At 38.8% G+C, this 19,907-nt stretch overlaps 1 protein-coding gene across 1 annotated transcript in view; it reads right to left on the reverse strand.

The window, feature by feature from the left end:
- LOC122815863 overlaps nt 1-19,907 on the reverse strand; it is a 320,691-nt gene that overhangs the window by 216,795 nt on the left and 83,989 nt on the right. Inside the window, exon 2 of the mRNA XM_044088685.1 lies at nt 18,371-18,394. Coding sequence (XP_043944620.1) covers nt 18,371-18,394 — 24 coding nt within the window. The remainder of the gene's footprint in view (nt 1-18,370; nt 18,395-19,907) is intronic.

Raw genomic sequence — 19,907 nt, forward strand, 5'->3', positions numbered from 1 at the left:
CAGTCTATATTAGGGTAATTGAAGTCACCTAGTATGATGGTGTTTGGTGATACATTTATCCCTCTAGTGTTTTCAGGAAGGCCATGTGAGGTTCCTGAGTTTGTGAGGGTGGCCTGTAACATGCTACAATTTGCAGAGCAGTCTTGCCTATGGTTAATTGCACCTGGATGGTCTCCGATGCATCGTGCGTTGCCACCAGTCTTGAGGTGTGGGTGTCTTTGATGAATATGGATACCCCTCCTTTCTTGGTATTGTCCGGATTTTGGGGCCGGAACGCATGATAAGAGGTAAAACCTGATAGTGCTGGGGTGCTCTCAGGAGCCTTGAACCAGGTTTCTGTCACTGCACAGACATCGATGTTCTCCATACTGAGAAGGGCCTCGAGTGCGTGCATTTTGAGATTTAGACTTCTGGCATTGAGCAGCATTACCCTTAGTTTTTTCCTTTTTGTGTTCTAGGGTGGTAGGTTTAGAATTTGAGCCTTGCCTAAAAAGGCACTATGGGTGTGGCAAGAGCCTTTGCCAATATCCGGAATCCCAGGGTGACAGGTGCAAGCCGTCCCTTGGAAGCAGCATGGCTTGTCCAGCATGTCATCCCAGGCAGACAGACATTGATCCCCTTTGAATGACACCAGAGTTTAAGCCAATTGTTAAAGCTGATCATCTTATCTCTGTATTGTGGCATCATTCTTGGTGAAGGTAGGATACTGCTCAAAGTCAGGGTCATACCTGCCTGGGCTACATAATCAGAGAGCTCCTCAATGTCTTTTTTCATGTAGTCCAAGGAGGTACGTCTCAGGTCGTTTACACCAGCGTGGACAATGACTGAGTCATATTTGTACCTGTTGAGAGACCTGAGTGCTTGCGTTATGTGGCGGATTCTAGCGCCCGACAGGCAGCTTACTGTGACCTTCTCCTTACTCAGTCTGGTGAGCGGGATGTCAGTGTGTCTGACTATGGAGTCACCAATGACTAGTGTGTCTGGCATTGTGTTTGGCCTTAAGGGCTGTGACTGTTTGACACTCTGACTGTGAGGTCTATGTGTTGCAGGTGTTGTGTTCTGAGGTGGTGGTTGTTTGGGTGTCTGCTTTGGTGGCCTCTGCTGTTTTGGTAGATTTTTGATCAGAGCCACGAGTATGTCTTTGTGTGTTTATGTGTATGATTTGAGGTTGTGATGGTACTATGTGAGACTGGGTCTATAGTGTGTGTGGTAACCTTCTCCTCCTGACTGGTCTTGTCAGTCCTATGTTGAGAGAGCTCAGCCTCCAGTTTGGCCGTGATAGTTGCATCTCTCGCATGTATTTGTGTTTTGTGGGAGGAGGAGAGGGTTGTCAGTGTACATGAGGCAATTGTAACATTGCCTCAATATTCCCAGGTTCACCAGCTGAGCAGGAGAGGACACTAGCAACTGATCCTCGACATGCTAGAAGGACTAGACAAAAAACTTTAAAAGAGATTCCGGGGACGGAGGACCGAGAAATGGGGTTTTCCTTTTGGGGTGCTATCTATAAGAGTGCCGTATCAAGGTAATAAGTACTGTAGGAGCAAGTGCTAGGTTTAACAGATAGAGAAAAGTCTACTTGGAGTCAAGTAGAGATGATCTTTTTAGGTATTAGAGAAAGTGCTAGTAACAGGGATGCTTAAAGGTACGATTGAAAAGAATGCACTCTGCAGTGTGCACTAGAGAAGTTAGATATGAAAGTAGGTAACTTGAGTTTTACCTGTTTAAAAAGTTAAGGTGTAGTGGAGAGTTACTATTTTTAAAACAGCAAGATGGACTGAAAGGGGTGGTTACTTTTGTATTTTGGTACTATGAAATACTGTAGGATGGCCAATAAATTTAAATAATTGAAGGGTGGGATTTCAAAAGTGATGGTTTTGTGATTACTCACATAAGCCAGTGAAAGTAGAGAGAAATGAGATATATGGTCAGATTAACATAAGAGGCGGGCAACTAGAAAGACAGTGGTATTTAACAAGACAACTTAAATGGGTGGGAGGAGGGGAAAAATTCTGCCTGACTCAGAACAGAGAGAGCTGTGGTCTCTTTTGAAGTTTTAATATGCTGTTAAACAGAATGCAAGCAAAACACAAGGTAAAGAAAACAAACTACAGTATTCAAAATATAGAAAGGCAATACAGAAATACAAAAAATAACAGCAAACTAACCTTTCCTTCACAGCAAAGTTTAGCAGAGTCTGGATGAGCCTTTCTGGTAAAGCTCCACCACACATTAGACTCATAGACTCATAGATTTGTACTAGGCTAACTGCTCTTGCGAGCCATTTTAAACCTAGCCAATTATCCCTTGTGAGATTCAAACCCTGCATCTTGTGTTCGTAAGGCAAACAACTTAACCATTAGGCCACCCTCCCAACCCAACCCATATATATATATCACACACACACACACATATATATCTATATATATACATATATATATATATATATATATATATATATATATATATATATATATATATATATATATATATATATATATTCACACACACACACACACACACACACACACACACACACACACACACACACACACACACACACACATACACACACACACACACACTCCCTTGCAACAATTTTCCTACTACAGAGGACTTTCTGCATTGGGTTTCAAACAAAATATCACAAGAAACCATTCCATTAGAAGACCTAAAGATTGACCAGATGACAATCATTTCAGCAAATCCTATAACGTCCTTACATCTGAATGCTTTCATCTAGTGTATTGTCACTCCAACTAGATATAACAAATCCATTAAGAGAGACAAATAACTCTTGATTATAGGTTCATAGGTTTATACTAGGCTATCTGCCCTAAGGCATTTATAAGCCTAGCCCAAAGTTTTGTGGCTTACGCCACCCCTTATATGAAAAAATACTGTGCCCATTAGTTTGTTGTGCCTCTGTCCAGCAGTGACACAGAGATGATTCCCGAGGTAAACCTAAGATCTCCCATCCACAGGTCAACATTTCTCTTGAACAGAGCCAACGAGGTGCTCTGCCTCACATGGACCGGGATTTTATTCCACAGCATAGGGAGTCTCTGAGTGATAAATCTATCCCTCCAGCACATCCTATTTATATCCGTGCTAAGGTTTAAGTCACTTGCTCTAGTGGTTTTGGTGGATTTGGATTTTTTGAGGTGGAGCATGTTCATTAATTCCGGGTTGGACATGGCCTTGTATGTCAGGCACATGTCACCTCTGAGCAGACGGTATGTGACTGAATAGAGCTGGAGTTTCTTCAATCTGGCAGCATATGACAGATTTTGGAGTCCCTTTATCCTTTTGGTGAGGAACTTTTGGGTTCTCTCCAATTGCTGCAGATGTCGGGTGAGATACATCCCGAATGGGACATTGTACTCGATCATTGGTCTGATAAGTGAAGAGTACAGGGGAACAATGACCTCACTAGATCTAGATGTGAATCCCTTCATGATCAGGTGGGCAATGTAGAAGCTCTTTCTGACCAGTTTAGCAACGTGAGTGTCAAAAGAAAGGCCACTGTCAACCTGGGTCCCCAGGTCCCTGATAACCTCTTCTGTGCTTAGTGGATTGCCGCCTATATGGTAGCTTGGGGTTACCTTGTTTTTCCCGAAGAGTATGACTATACATTTTTTGGTGTTTAACTTCAGGCCATGGCTCTGGCACCAGCTATCTGTTTCCGTGAGTCCCTTCTGAAGGATATCCGTGTCCGATGCACTTTCCACTATGGAGCCCAGTTTGCAGTCGTCTGCAAACTTTGTCAGCCAAAGTCCTCCCATGTTGGCCTGTACTTCTGAGAAGTAGATGCTGAACAATAGGGGGCCAAGGACCGAGCCCTGTGGGACACCACTTGTGACCGGCTTGGAGTCTGACATAGTGCCAGCAACTCTAACCCTGTGGGTTCTGTCCTTAAGCCAGTTTGCAACCCATCTTGTGACATATGGGTTTACATTTGCTGGTAAGTTTTTCTACAATACCCGAGTGGGGTATTGTGTCGAAAGCCTTTGCAAGGTCAAGGTAGGCTGTATTGACTGCCTTTCCCTCATCAATGGCCTTGGTGACTGTTTCGAAGAAGTCGACCAAGTTCAAAAGGCATGATCTGCCCTTGACGAAGCCAAACTGGGTCGGGTCCAATGTCTGCAAGTCCCCTATATCTTTGTTTATGAGCTCCATTATGATCCTCTCCATAGCTTTGCAGACTAGACTTGTTAAGCTTATGGGGCGGTAATTACCAGGGTCCATAGAGGCACTGCCTTTGTGGAGTGGGACCACAGTTGCCGTGCGCCACTCCTTGGGCACGTATCTTGTGGTAAGGCTGAGATTAAACAGCTGCCTTATGTGCGGGTTTAATTCCTCATTTAGCTCATGTAGCACACAGCCGGGGACACCATCCGGTCCCATTGATGCTGTGTTTTTAGCTTTAGAGAGAGCAGGTTTCACCTGCGCATTTGAGATGTCTGGGAGGCTACACTGCTGGGATAGTTATCTCTCCTTTAGGGGAGGGGGGTGAAGTTTGCACTGAACCTGTCTGCCACTATGTTGGCAATGTCTGTGGGTTCAGTGATTTTTGTATCATTTTGGACTAATTCTGAGCATATCTGGGAGTTTCCACCCAGGTTCCTAACATAGCTGAAAAAGGCCTTATGATTGTCCTTGAATCCATGGCAATTTTTCTCTCAAAATTGGCCTTAGTTGATTTTATGAGTGCTCGTCATTTTTTACTAATAATGATCAGGGGTGACTTCCCTTTTATGGATTTTGTTCTATCATGTAATAGCTTTCTCCTCTTATTGTAAAGTTTGTTAATGGCTGGGGTCCACCAGACTGGACGTTTGCCCTTTGTGGAAAGAGTCTTGGTTTTATTTGGGATTGTCTAATCCATGCAGTCCTGGAGGTGTTCATAGAAGGCATTTGTAAGGGCTTCCGCAGCTTGGGTTGTGGTTTCCACTGGCTCAGGGGCCTTGAAGGATACCACACCAGTCTTGAGTAGTGTGAAGTTTGCTTTGAGAAGTTCTTCACTGTGGTCTTTTTTGTTTGGGGTGGGGGCGGGATGTGGATTTCCAGTGAGATTAGTTTATGATCAGATCTCACCAATGAGGGATATACTTCTGTTGTGGAGCATTTTGTTTGTGATAATGAGATCTAGTATATTTTCTCCTCTCGTGGGAACAGTGACGAGCTGTTCCATGGCATTTGAATTTATGAACTCCAGGAACCGTTGGGCTAGAAAGTTAGGGCTTGAGTAATGTTCCCAGTCTATATTCGGGTAGTTGAAGTCACCCAATATGATGGTGTTTGGAGATACATTTATACCCTCCAGTGTCTTCAGGAAGGCTGTGTGGGGTTCCTGAGTTTGAGAGGGTGGCCTGTAGCATGCTACAATTTGTAGAGCAGTTTTGCCTATGGTTAGTTGCACCTGGATGGTTTCCGAAGCTTCGTGCATTGCCACCAACCTGGAGGTGTGGGTATCCTTTATGAATATGGATACACCCTCTCCTTTAGATTCTCATTTCTTCCCCAAACAATATCCATCTCTTGGTCCCCTTCCATATACCAATAGTAATCATATGCCTGTTTTTGTAATCAAACAGATATACCAATCCCCTAAATCATACAGTTCTGTAAAGCACATTTATTGGGATGAACTAAAACATCTATCATTAAATGACACAGTATCTGAATTTAATAAAGTCTTTCCTAATATCCACAGCATCCATGATCCAATCAGAACAAAAAAAAAGTAAAACAAATCCTGCTCCATGATTACCAACCAAAACAAAAAGCAACTCATAAATGTCAAGAGGTGAGGGGTGGGAGGTTGGCATAATGGTTAAGGTGTTTACTTAAAGACACAAAGTGCAGGGTTTGATTCTCACATGGGCTAATTGTCTAGGCTTAAAATGGTCCACAAGGGCAGCTAGCTTAGTACTAATCTATGAACCTATGGAGACCTCTCAGAACAGAGCAACTAGCAACTTTATAAATGTCATGGAAATCAAGGGAAATACTGAACCAGAGCAGATAAAAAGTCCTAATTTGTCTATTTAAAAAAAAAAAAAAAAAAACTATATATATATATATATATATATATATATATATATATGGTTTCCCTTCAAAACATCTGACACCCATAACATGTAAAATCAAAACATCTAAACCATAACATCTAAAACCCGTAATACTGAATTTCATAACATCTAAAATGTATAATATGCAATAGTGTATCATCAACATTGTAAATGTTATAGTTTAATCTGTTAATGTTGTGGAATCACTATGAGATGTTGTAGTTTTTATTTCTATAGTTATTATTTATATAGTATAGGAATTTATACTATTTATATAGTGTTGATTTTGCCACTTTGTGTTTTTTAGGCCAAGCAGTTAAGTGATACAGACATTATGATGTACATTCTTTATGGTGATTGTGATACAGTGGGGTTAGGAGATTAACTTTTACCAATGTAGTGCGATCACGGAGTTGGTATATTTAATTTATGGGGGGGGCAGAGTCCCCACATGGGGGGTGCAGGGGGGCTGGCTCCCTTGCAGAAATGTAGTAAAACATCTATTGGTTTGGTGTCGTTATATGTCAGGATGTTATTTTCCTGTGATTTTAGATATTATGGGTTTTAGATGTTTTGAAGGGGAACTATATATATATATATATATATATATATATATATGTATGCACCAAACTGAAACAACAAACTTTAGAAACTTTAAACAAGAGATGGCTCGGAGATAGTAACAATCAGGACACAATCAGAATTACGCGTTTCGTCCACCTTTAATTACTGTGAACTTCATCAGAAAAATAAAAATCCATTGACAATGAATTTAAATAGTCATAGTTAAAAATCACATGATAATATGATCCAATCACAACTATATAAAATCACTCAAATGTTTAAAAACATCAAACACTTGAAATACATTAAATAGTAAATAATAAAAATTATTGAATCAAAGCGTGTACAAGTATTTTACATAAATACAAAATATATATATATATATATATATCCAATCTGAGAACATGTTTTTGATGTAATCCAAAAGCACACATTGAGGCACGATGCGTAAGACTAAAAATGTTGTTTATGCTGCTTTGTGTAATTCCTGTGAACACTTTTATATTGGGAAAACTATGAGTATTACACAAAAGAATCTATGAACATTTACTAGCTATTAAAAACAAAGACTTTACCAACGCCCTAGCTAAGCATGCAGACATTTGTCCTGATTTCAAAAAATTTACCTTTTCACTTTTGGAAAAAATTAGAGACGATTTATTTTGTGGGAATTATAAAATCATTTTGGAATGTAGGGAAGCTTTGTGGCAAATTATGTTAAATGCAGATCAACCTCCTGGCTTGAATGAAGCTATAAACATTAAATGTTTTTTACAAGCACAGAGGTTTTAGAGGTAAAACTTTGGTGTATTATAATATGCATCGTGCCTCAATGTGTGCTTTTGGATGCTTTTTGGATATATATATATATATATATTTTTGTATTTATGTAAAATTCTGATTGTGTCCTGATTGTTACTATCTCCGAGCCAATATCAGTAGATAACTTCCTAAACACAGGTCAGACTGGCCCCCCTACCTCATCCACATCTGGCCCCACCAATAGTGTTTCCAACCAGTTTGTCCCCCACTTCATACAAACTCTTGAATCATTATTTAAACACAAAGGAAATATCAATCCACATGTCACTTCTCAAATAGACATCATCCTTATTTTACTTTGGAACCAGTCCTCATCACCACTATCAAGAATTACTTCTATAAATTAAAACCCATCACACTGTCTCCAGATTATTTGCCTGCTGAGTGTGTAAAAATTGCAGCTGTTGCTATAGCCTATCCACTCCTTATTCTGATCAAGGAGTCCATTGCCAAAAGCTCTGTCCCTATACTATGGAAAAATGCTTCATCTTGCCACTACATAACAGTGGAACTCTCAGATTACAGGCCCATACAGTGCTATTTCCAGTATCCGAAATGTTAGAGAAAAATATTCACTGTCACGTACCAAAATGATTCATTGTTACTATTTTTTTCACATCCACACTTTTTTATTTTTTATTATTTTATTTAACATTTGTTGACGGGGGAAGTCCGACTAGGTTCCGCAGAGCCTGTTTTCAGCGGAGGCCCGGGGAGAAATGCTCCAGATGCATGTCTTTGGAATTCACATTTTTCTTCCTAACCAATGCACTACTACTACTGCTCTACTGAGCTTTAATAATTCATTTAACAGCAGCAGGATTGCTAAGTTCATCTCCTCGGTCTCTCCAGATCTGTAAAAGCGTTAAATATTCTGTAGCACAAGAAGCTAGCTCTCTGCATTAGATATCTCATCTTCATTATTTCTCAGGTTTCAGAGATACATAACAAATAGGGCACAGACAGTAAAATGGAAAGACGATTACTGATCACTTTTACTGTTGTCAGCAGGTGTTCCCCAAAGATCAATTACTGGGCAATTGTTATTCTGACCCTTTACAAATCACCTTCACACTGCTGTAAAACACATGGCTATAGTTCGGCATGCAGGGAACTCTACTCTTATCTGCACAGCTGAAAATCTTTATGATCTTCAGGAAGTCACACAAACATCCATTCCCATCATAGAAACATGGTGAAATAATGTTTACCTTCTTCGATATTCTAAATAAACTCATTGATTGAAAAATTAATTAATTAATGATTTAATAAATCAATCCTATTTGTCCCTAATCAAATTTCTGGTCAAAATGTCCACTTCAGTATACACTCAGCTAAACACCATAATAATAAAAGCAGCAAGAAAGAACAGATGAAACTAATTCTTTTCAGTCCTGGCAGAGCTCCTTCCCTAAATAATAATTTCACCATTAGCTCCAAAGAAAACATTCAAATCAGTCCAAACACACACACTAAACTGCTAGGTGTAGAAATAGACAATAACCTGAGGTTCGACATCCACATCGCATAAACCATTAAGAAAGTTAATAAAAACTTGGTCTCCTCTACAGGAACAAACAGTTTATGACAAAACGCACCAAATTAACCATCGCAAGGACTCATCTTCTATCCACCCTCCTCTATGCCTCTCTGATCTTGACCAATCTCCGCCAAACTGATCTAAATAAAATGGAATCTTGCTACAACAAGATTGCCTAGTTTGCTAATGAAGCCTCATATAGGTCCCACCACTGTCTATCCCTTAAGCAATTCAACTGGCTTGAGTTGCCTCATATACTTCTACTCAATCAACTCTCTATAGCGCACAAACTCTACTACCTTCCTGAGATAACTCCAGCACTTCAACACCTAATTCAGCCCCACATCCCTCTTGACCCTTAAGATCTAGTAACCAGAACCTCATAACTGTCATCAAACATAAAAACAAAGCTGGTAAGTCCTTCTTTGCCAACACCATTGCCAAAACCTGGAACACACTACCAAGCCAAATAACTTCTACAACCTCCTTTAGTCAATTCAAAAAACTCCTGAAAACCCACTATCTAAGTAACTGGCTATGCTCATGCAACTTACCAGGCTAATCCATACCAGGAGAATTTGTCAGGGTACAGCTATGTATAAACAGTTTCTCCCCTGAAAGCTTCCAAACCTGTATACATTTACCTTACAAAACTTACAACTGCAAAAGAAAAAAAATGTACTTCTGATTGTGTACTGTAAGAAATGTTAATCACTAGCATGATGTTCTGTTGTATGTATATATGTTGTATGTATGTTTGTTAATCACCAGCATGTTATCCTGATGTGTATATATGCCATATGTATGTATGTTGTACTTCTTTTTACTCTCATGTAATGTATTGTAATGTGGAGCTTTTCTCCCCGGGCCTCCGCTGAAAATGGACCTGTGTTCATTCGGACTTTCTCGGTAAACAAATGTAAAATAAATTCATAAATAAATAAATAAATACATAGATAGCACACACAAAACTTCTAGGAGTGATAATAGATGATAAAATTAAATATGATCAGCATAACTCATCAAAAAACAGTCTTCCTATAGAGGGCTAAACCTTACCTTACAGACAAAGCAAGGAATCGCATACCTGCAGTGTTCCTTATAGTAACCATCCTATATGCCTTTCAGCATTTACTAATATGCAAGCAGCACTACAATTCAGAATTGAGTAATACTATAACAAAGTTGCTAACTTAGCAGCTAACCAAAAACTCAGCACTGTCTCTCACTAAAGCAACTTAGCTTGTTAGAGCTCCTGCAACATGTATTACTCAACTGCTGATAATCCATAAACTTATAAATCAACCAGAAAGCTGCCATTTTAGTCCCAGTCAGACTACCCCAATAAAAAAGGTCAATAATTTAATAAATAAATAATACCCACATGTAAGGCACGTGTTCTAGAACTTTTCTTAGATGGACCATAGATCTGGCCTATTAAGAATGATCCTCTAACAGGGTAGAACGTAATCTGACATGACTGATATGAAACTGATGTTCATAAAGAAAAACGTGACATCTTCACACTGAGGAAAGAGAAATTTCTTAACCAACTAAGGCTGAAGAGCAATAGGGGAAAATCTCTCATCTGTTCAGAATTTCACAGAATGTCTATAGTTGTCTGATATTTTAGATCTGTCCCTTATACAAATTGTGGCTTTCTAGTAAACCCGTGAGTAATGCAGTCACTAAATAATGACAGACATTTAGGTTTCAGACTTCATATTCTTCAAAAAAGGCATGCTAATTCAAAGACTGTTATTCCAGCAACTTTGTAAATTTATAAGATCATTTTTTAATGTACCCATATTTTTGTGATTTGTCCTAACATTATTTTGGTTTTCTCCCTGATTCTTGTGCTAAGATTTTATAGGTATGGGAAGATTCCAATATTTCTGGAGGCAAGTGGTTAAGGTTAGACACCATATTCAAGTGTAGAGAAGGGTTTCAATCAATTTTAAGGAAGCGGACTGTGGACTGGGTGTAATAATGTTGGTCAGATTAGTGCTGTGATGGGGATATTGGAGCACATACCTAAGTGAAAAGGTAACTTGTATAATAATCTTTCTATTTTTTTTTCTTTTGCAGCTGTGAGTCCCCATGAAAACAAGGTAGTGATCAAAAATGATATGGTCACTTCAGTCTGTGGCAGTAGTAAGGTCATTTACTGCCACTGAATAGAAATCACAGGAATCTCTTGGACAGAACAGTTAATGTATATTTGTACACTTCTCATACAACTTTGTTTTTCAATAAATGTCCTTTCTAGTTATGCCCCTGATGTTAAAGTATCAAATAGTTTAGAAAACTGAAGATTATAACATATTTTCTTTTGATGTTTTAGTTTTACTATCTTCTTGTTTTTATAACCACAAAATTGTTTATGCAGGTACTGGCAATGATTTATTTACTGTACTAGTGCATTGTAAATAATATAAACCAGCATACCTTGTTAGAAAATCAGCTACGTACGTATATCACCTTTTCACTAATAAATCATTAGTTATGGTGATTTTCAATCTAGAATGTTCTACCTGTATAACTTTGTTGGCAACTTGTCTTACCAGGATATAAGACTCCTGTTACTACAACTAGCATGAAAATAAAGCTTAGACACTAATGGAAGTATTGATGCATTGAGGGATCAGTCTTTCATGACATTATGGGAGGAGGTTTCAGTTTCAAGAAAATGTTCAAGGGGTGGTGTTTATCATCAAAAGTAAATGCAAAATATTATTTTTGCATTGAAAAGTGTATAATTTTGTTTTGTATATGTTAAGGAGATTTACAGTGGTGTGGTAAGCTGTATGTGCTTCTGTTACTGTAAATATGACTCTTATTGGTGCAGAAATTATAACAACTTGCTACATGTATAGCTATACTGTTCCTACATGTGTTGAGCTGCCAGATATAATTCAGGCAATGTGGGTGTCCACAGTATTAGGTCAGCTTGTCTCCGCAGACACCTGTTGTATCATGGAAGGTGCACTCCCTGGGTATATTACATCCTTACCTTGTAACCACATCTGATATCCTACTGTCAAAACAGGTCCTACACCACAATATACAGAGGTGAAGGCAGAATGGTGTGAACATGGCCCTGAACTGTGTCGATGTCTGCCATTCTGAGGCATGAACAACATCTGCAGGTATTAATACAACCAAGTTTCTACCATCCTTGTTGCCATATCATATACCTGCTGGTGTACCGATACCTCAGGTATACTAGCATGCTCCACTTCTGTGCACATGTTCATTGCACCCATGGTTACCGTGGTATGTATTCCAACACACATGGCTTATGTTCATATGTATTAGTACAGATGGTAACAGTCACAGGCAGGAACATTTTCTCCAGGAAAATTAAGTCCTGCTGCATTAACTCAGGACCCATAGACAATACCCATTGTGGAGATGGTGTGCTCGCCAGTGCCTATGAGACCAAGTGTGGGGAAACATTGGTCTACAATATCAATGATGTGGGTGAGGGCATTTGATCTATCGTGCAGTGCCCTAAGTTTGTCAGTGGCATGTTTTGCCATGTAAGGGATATGACCACAGCCAAACAACGATAAACTGACTGAGATACAGGAATTCTTGGATTTATTGAATGGTGATGATGTAAATTTCAGGACAATCACTGAAAGTATAGAGATTGGGCTGAGACACGATGAGACTTTATAAATATCAGTAGGACACGTGTGAGGTCAGTAGCATTTCCAGCTATACTAGTATTCACCACATCTATGTATAGAATATAGGCAGGGCACAGCTAAGTTACCTTTATTGCACTGTAGAAACATATTGTGTCCACTAACAGCAGTAGCCCAGTAGAAGTTTTCACACCTTGCATGGTTTGCTACTCACAGGTAGTATGCTTTGGACAAGATAAAGTTGTAACATTAATAATGATTATGGAGTGGTGGTTGTTCTGTTCTGTATTCACAGGAGCTAAGCATAGAGATGTAGTCATCCACAATTGTGAGGCTGGACAAGTAGCCATAGCTGGTACTTCTGTGGCCAAACCTCTCAACTGTACTGATTTTTGCAGAATATACAGATTTTTGCCTCATATTTTTAGTCTATTTCTCATAGAATTGTAGCTTTCTGGCAAATCACTGGCAATTCATTGAGGAATGAAGTCCAAAAATAGTGACAGACAATTGAGTTTCAGTCCTCATACCCTTCATAAAATTCATGTGAATGCAGCACATGCTATTCTATCGACTTTTTAGATTTGTGAGAGCAATATTTAAAAATCGTCCCTATTTTGGGGGCTTTGACCCCCCCCCCCAATATTCCTGGCTTTGTGCATATTTCTTGCCCTAAGTGGTTGACAGGTATGCCTTGGGCTGAGAATAACTATGAGACACAAATCCTGGAGTGACTTCCAAGAACACAATGCCATTGTCTGTCTTCATGCAATGGGGACATCTTCCCATTTTACAGGGTGAAATTGTGGGCTCCCCAAAAGATGTGCTGTTGCCCTCACAATCTGTTCACTCACTATCCAGAATGGTAAGGATCCCTTATCACTCTGCACATCAGTAATACAGCATCTGCATCAACTGAAGAGTACACTGCATCTGATGTGTTATACCCACTGCACAGCAGACCAAAGACTAGCTTGATGCTGTTACCTGTCACAACTGGTGAAATTCAAGATCCTCCAACTGATGTGCCAGATTGTTATACAGGGACAACCTGCTGCTGCACATTCCTCACACACTTTCTACACGGTTTCTGTGAGGCCTTCTCCCAGAGCTGGTAGCAACTGATTTAGTATCTGGAGTCTCAGGAACCTGCACTGATATGCACAGAGCAGGCACACTGCTGCCATGTTCACCTATATACAAGCATCTGCCAGGACTGCAATCACAGCCCATGTAAGACATATGTCCAAGACCCAGTAGGTTGTGTACCTGAGGTGACCATGGCAGGGAGACAGACCAGAGGTCACAGTTATCACCTGCAGTAGGCAATACAATTGGGGTTTGGCATAATGGTTAAAGTCTTTACATTGGAGACACAAGGTACATAGTTTAATTCTTAACTTTGGAAAGCATAACTATTTTTAAAAAGGCCCCCTAATGTTGTTAGCCTAGTAATTACTTATGAACCTATGAATCTGATTACCACACATCATTTGCAACAATAGTACCCAGTCATGACTGCCTGGACCCTCATCCGCAGACTCAAGCATGGTCTTGGTCCCACAGCCATACCTTATCAATTAAGGAAGGGCCCTTTGTCCAGAATGATCCCAGTCCTATACATGAACATCATTCTTGCCAGTGGTAATCCTGATCCATCCTATTCCATGCTATGCACACTGCCAAGGTGACCAAAGGTCCATATCAATTAATGGTACCTCTCCATCTCATCACGGGGGAAATCACATATGACACAGAGTACTCATCTACCACAGACCCATGTGTCCACCTCCACTGATGTTCAAACACCAAGTCTGAGCTGATGGGCAGCTGGCACTGGGCCCTCTGTCACTCATTTATATGATGAAGGGATGACAAGTATGAGTTGCACTGAAGTCCTTTTATTGAGTTAAATGTAGAGATGACTGATGCTCATGATAACCTGAAAATTCACCTCGCAACACAGCCTACTGAGCAGAGAGTGTTCTTCTTTTCTTTGTGGCACTATACTATCACCATGTCCTTGTCAAGGACCATAGTTCTGGACAGGATGCTATTGCTTTGGCTGCACAACCATGTAGCTGTTGTGGTGAGTCGCATGGCCTTTGCATTGCCATCACCCTTGGCACTATCATCCAGGTGATGCTGTTGCTATGTCACCCATACTGTCTATGGGTGGCTGTTCTATCTCCCTTTTCTGCATTGTGTGAATGTAGCCTGGTTGTTTCCTTATGATCATATTATGCATTAAGGCATGTGCCATGAAAGTTCTGCAGACCATTTCCAGTTCATAATCTAATGCAGTAGCCAAAAGGTGTTGACATAATTGAATCATCCTTTCAGGTGGTGAAATACTTGCTTTACTACATTCCATGTTTGCAGAAGGACTTCATTGTAATCAGGATCAACAATATTATGAGGATTTTCTTGGGAGTGCCATGCCATGTCTGTAGAGGATATTGTCATTCAGCTCTAACACAGTTTGGGGGGGGTTTACTACATAACTGTACTCATTATTATCACTCTCTCATTTTTCACACATTTTTACAATGGGTTGAGGTTTCCCATAAATCAATTGTCCTGTCATGTCTTAATTAAGCTCCAGTCTCCCAGCTCTTTTTCAACAATCAGGTCTGACTGTTGCAGGGCTTCCTTAATGCATCTCCTCCATCTCTTGTTAAGATGTCTTCATCTGCTCTAGCCATCTTCCTGCCTCTTCCAAATCAGCCTTACTGAATAATATTCTGATTTCCTGCTTTTTTACCCCTGAGGGCAAAGCTCCATAAACTGTTCTCCTCCATTTCTCTGCAAGTGTTGGGGCAAATTTGGCTTTAACTCTGATGTCCTGATTTTTGTCTCTCAAACATTGTGCATTTTTCTGTCCACCTCAGGCACTTAATATCTGTCACCTCAAGATCTGCCATCACTCAGGTTGGATCACTGTTTTTTTTTTTTACGTCACCTTCTTTGGCAGTCTTCTGTCACAAATTACCCCTGATACTTTTGCCCATTGTCTGCTCGCCAATCATATTTCCTTTCTCCCCAACCACACCAAAAGGATACCTGAAGCTTTTAGCCTGTTCTGTTTTTTTTCTTTTCTGTCTCAGTTTTTATCTTCACCTAAAGTTTCCCTTTACTGCCATGCTCACTATTTTGTTTGAACTCAAATGTACCCCATGTACCTTCAGTTATACATTCCACCCACCTATCATTTTACTACCTTCCTGTTTACAGTTTGCTTATAATGCCACGTCATCTGCATACAGAAGCTTTGTTGATTTTCCACCTTTGACTTATTTGCTTTTCACTCCATCACTGGTATGAGGGGCTGTGGGCTAAGAGCACAGTAATGATGCACACCCACTGCCACTGGGATCCCCCTCTTTGATTCTGAGCACTCATCATACTGATGCCATTGGGTGCTTATAGAAAGGATATCCTAATTCTACAAATGTTTCTAGGACTGCACAAATCAGCTTACTGAAGACATTGCCATCTGCTTTTTGCATGTCTAGGAATGTCCAGTTGGATTATTTACTCATCTAAAAGTTTTCTGCACTCTTAGTCTCATTGAAGCATCAAAACGTTTGTAGTGCATCCTGATCTGAATCCAAAATGCTGATCTCCCTTCTTACTTTCTACTGCTCTGTTTATTTTATTGTCCCTCTACAGTGTGACAGGAGTCTGATACCTCTGTAGTACCTGCAGTTGTAAATATCCCCTTTGTTCTTTCACACTTGCCTATTCAAGTGCAACAGGTAAAGTGCTGAAAGGGACGCATTCTAGATTCATGATCTGTATCCCTTATTACAATTTTGTCTTATGGTTTAGCACCTTTTGGTTATAGTTGCACTCTGCTCTTATGCTACAGCAGCACATCTTTCCTCTGTAACTATTTTGAGTTTGTAAACAGTTGACAGGTTAGAATTGAATGTATAAAAATAATGTAACACATGCCAAGTAATCCAGCTGACTTTGTCACGTCATTGGATTAGTACCAGAACTTGTCACAAATTTATAATCGGGAATGCTGCCTAGCAGTGATTCCCACTGATTTGTGGTGTGATGAGTCGGCTAAGGCTCTGCAATGTAATACAATCATGAAACATTTGAAATGGTTACTCAAGTGCTATGCACATATGTATGCTGGAAAGCATATGTATTAATCTAAATAAGTTGAGAGATACATAAGCAACAATCTTTTTTAATCCAGAGATTGTTGTAATAAAGAAAATATAAACAGAAGTCATTTTGGTTCTTAATGAACTTCAGATATGAGGGGTTCAGTAAAAACTTACTTTTAGAATGATATACAATACTAACTTTTAACTTTCTGTAAGACTTGAGGCATATCCATTAGCCTTCTATGAACTGTAAATCTGCTAAGCAGAGGCACTGATTATGATAATTCATTCTTTAGTGTTGATGTTTATAGTAGTAGTGAAAATGGCTCCTGGTATGTTTATTAATTCATGTGGCATGTTAGCCTGTGTTCATACCTTTCAACCTCTTAGCACAAGAAATCTGGACAAAGCCTGACATAATGGGGGAACAAAGGCCCAAAAATACGGGTGCATTTTAAATATTGCTCTTATAAACTTAGAAAGCTGCTAGAATAACAGGATCTGTGTTAGCATACATTTTCTGAAGGATATGATGTCTGAAAGTCAAATGCATGTCATTATCTAGTGACTTTAATCCTTAGATCATCCCAGTCATTTGTCAAAAAAAAAAAAAAACAAATTTTTTATGAGGAGCAAACCAAAAATATGAGTCAAAAATCTGGACATTCTGTGAAAAATTGTAGAGTTGAGAAGTATGCATATTATTGTTACTTTTCACAAAAAAATGTTGAATATCTTTTGAGATGTCAGAATTTCTTTTCATCAGGAAAACATTCTGTTGAAGTTTGCTGTCTTACAGGTTTAGTGACAGGCAAGTAAATATGTAATAGTGCTATTATGAATGGGGCTTCACATCCTGACATCAGTTTTGGAAACCACAGTATGAGTAAGGCACCTTTCTTTGTCATAAAGCTTAGGCATCATTACCAGTATGACTGCTGGAAGTATAGACTGTAGCATAGATTTATCGGGTAGAAATCATCAATTACTCTCAGGCACAGGGTAAAAGGATGGACTATGGAACATTGCAAAGAAGATGTAATCATGGCTTAGACTGGGCACACACTGTTTTAAGATGACATAAAAGATGTCCTGGATTTGTAGCTACACACAAACTATGCATGTATATCTTTTGCTTTCACATTATGCTTAGCACATAAGAAGAAAGGCTGTGTGATTGGTATTATTTTCAGAAAGAAAAGATTCACTCCTTTACCATTTGGAGATACCAGAGTACCAAGCTGACATCCCTTCCACCTCCTATGAATATTTTCTATGACGGGGCCCTTGAACCCATGTCAGAAAACTGTATGTGGCTAATAAAAAAGTAGCCAAGAAAATTACATAAAAAGGAAAGAGCACTGTGGAAATTCTGGTAGACTGCATTTAGATCAGCAGGTGTTCAGTCCAAAAATGGTCACTAGCAATATGTACTGTTTGGGATTATATTAATTAAGTGTTTGGGGTGTCTTTAACAAGATCCTTGAATGAGCAAAAAATTAAATGATGAAAAAAACATGTAATTTTGTATGCAGTAGATATTGATTTGATAATCTAGAAGAAGCACATTCTCATAGCCAGCTATATACTCACCACCTTCAGCTGCAGACAGGAAATCTATTAGAAGAAAAGAAAATATTCCTGTTAGTTTTGACACGCATTAATGAAGAAATTATTTATACATCTGAAACAGTGGAAAACAGAAGAGGAAATTTGAAACAATGTGATGAAGTAGCTAAGTACATAATGTGATACAGACACAGAAGTTATTAAGCTCTTTCTTAATCAAAATAGTGACATCTGATTCAGTTACATTTGCCGACCTTTGATATGCGTGCAGCATTAAATACATTTTGAGTTGAGAACAGCTTACTCGTAATCTCTAGAAAACGTTTTTCAGTACTATTTTTGCTGAAAATATGTAAGTCCCATTCAGTGTACACCAACATCAACTTATTTTCATCCAAGTTAATTCTAGCAATGCAGAAAATTTGTTTAAGCAGCACATAATGAAGGATGATGCAAAATATTTCCTCCAGTATCCCTACACAGCAGGTATAGATCTTTCCCTTTCTTTCACCTAAAAACCTAAAATACTTGATCTTAAAGCTGACATCAAAGTATGATACATACAGGCAAAGTGTTTTTATCCATCCAGGATGCCAACTTAGATATTTACATCATCTCTTCAAATCTCCAAATTATACTTATTATAATGAAAGGTATTTTTTATGTGTCTTACTGCCCGGAATCACACAGATAGAAATGATCCAAATACTTGTTGTGATAATATTTACACATAATTACACTCTGTAATAAAAATGTTTATTTATGTCACCAGATATATATAGATAGTACTCATGGTTAAATTCAAAGGAAAACTCAAGATCATTATATTTCCATGTTACAGCAAGATGTTAAATAGCTATGTTATGATACCGATAAACATATTGTTGAAGTAGAACAGTGCTATAAATAAATTGTACTTGCTAAATAATTTTGTAACAAAACCAGCAGCAAAATCTAAAGCTATAATGTACCACTAACTACTGCTTGCCTAGTGACCAGATACTAATAATGCTGCCATTGTTCAATATTAGTAGAGAGAAAAAGTAGATGATCAGCAAGAGGCAATAAAAATAACCGAAAATAGGTAAATTCTGAAACTTTATATCACTCTCAGCAGCTGTTACTTATATGCTTTAAATAGTGATCTTTTCTGAAAATGTCATATGATTGTTTCAAACTTCACTACTTCTGTGCCCAAAAATTCCAACTCTAACCCAGTTTCTATAAATAATCACTTGACATACTAATTGTATCTCAATGTATAGTCATTCCATTCTAAAGTGTTAATGACTAAGAGTTAAACATTCTTCTGTATGCCCGTCCAGAAGGTAATGCACATCAAATATGCAGTGACATTTAACCCTGACTTAGGTTCTTAGGTTCATAGGTGTTTACTAGGCTAACAACCACAAGGGCCTTTTTAAGCACAGTCATGTACACCATATTTATGACAAGTTTTGGTACACTTGATAAGTGTAGGCAGGGACTTAGGACTTGAAACATTAACAAGCAGATGTCTGGGAGATGAACCATTTACAGTCTGTAGAGATATAGTTGCCAG

This window comes from Protopterus annectens, chromosome 1.part1 (genome assembly GCF_019279795.1).
Source record: "Protopterus annectens isolate FY-2018-M chromosome 1.part1, PAN1.0, whole genome shotgun sequence".
Classification (NCBI taxonomy): domain Eukaryota; kingdom Metazoa; phylum Chordata; order Ceratodontiformes; family Protopteridae; genus Protopterus; species Protopterus annectens.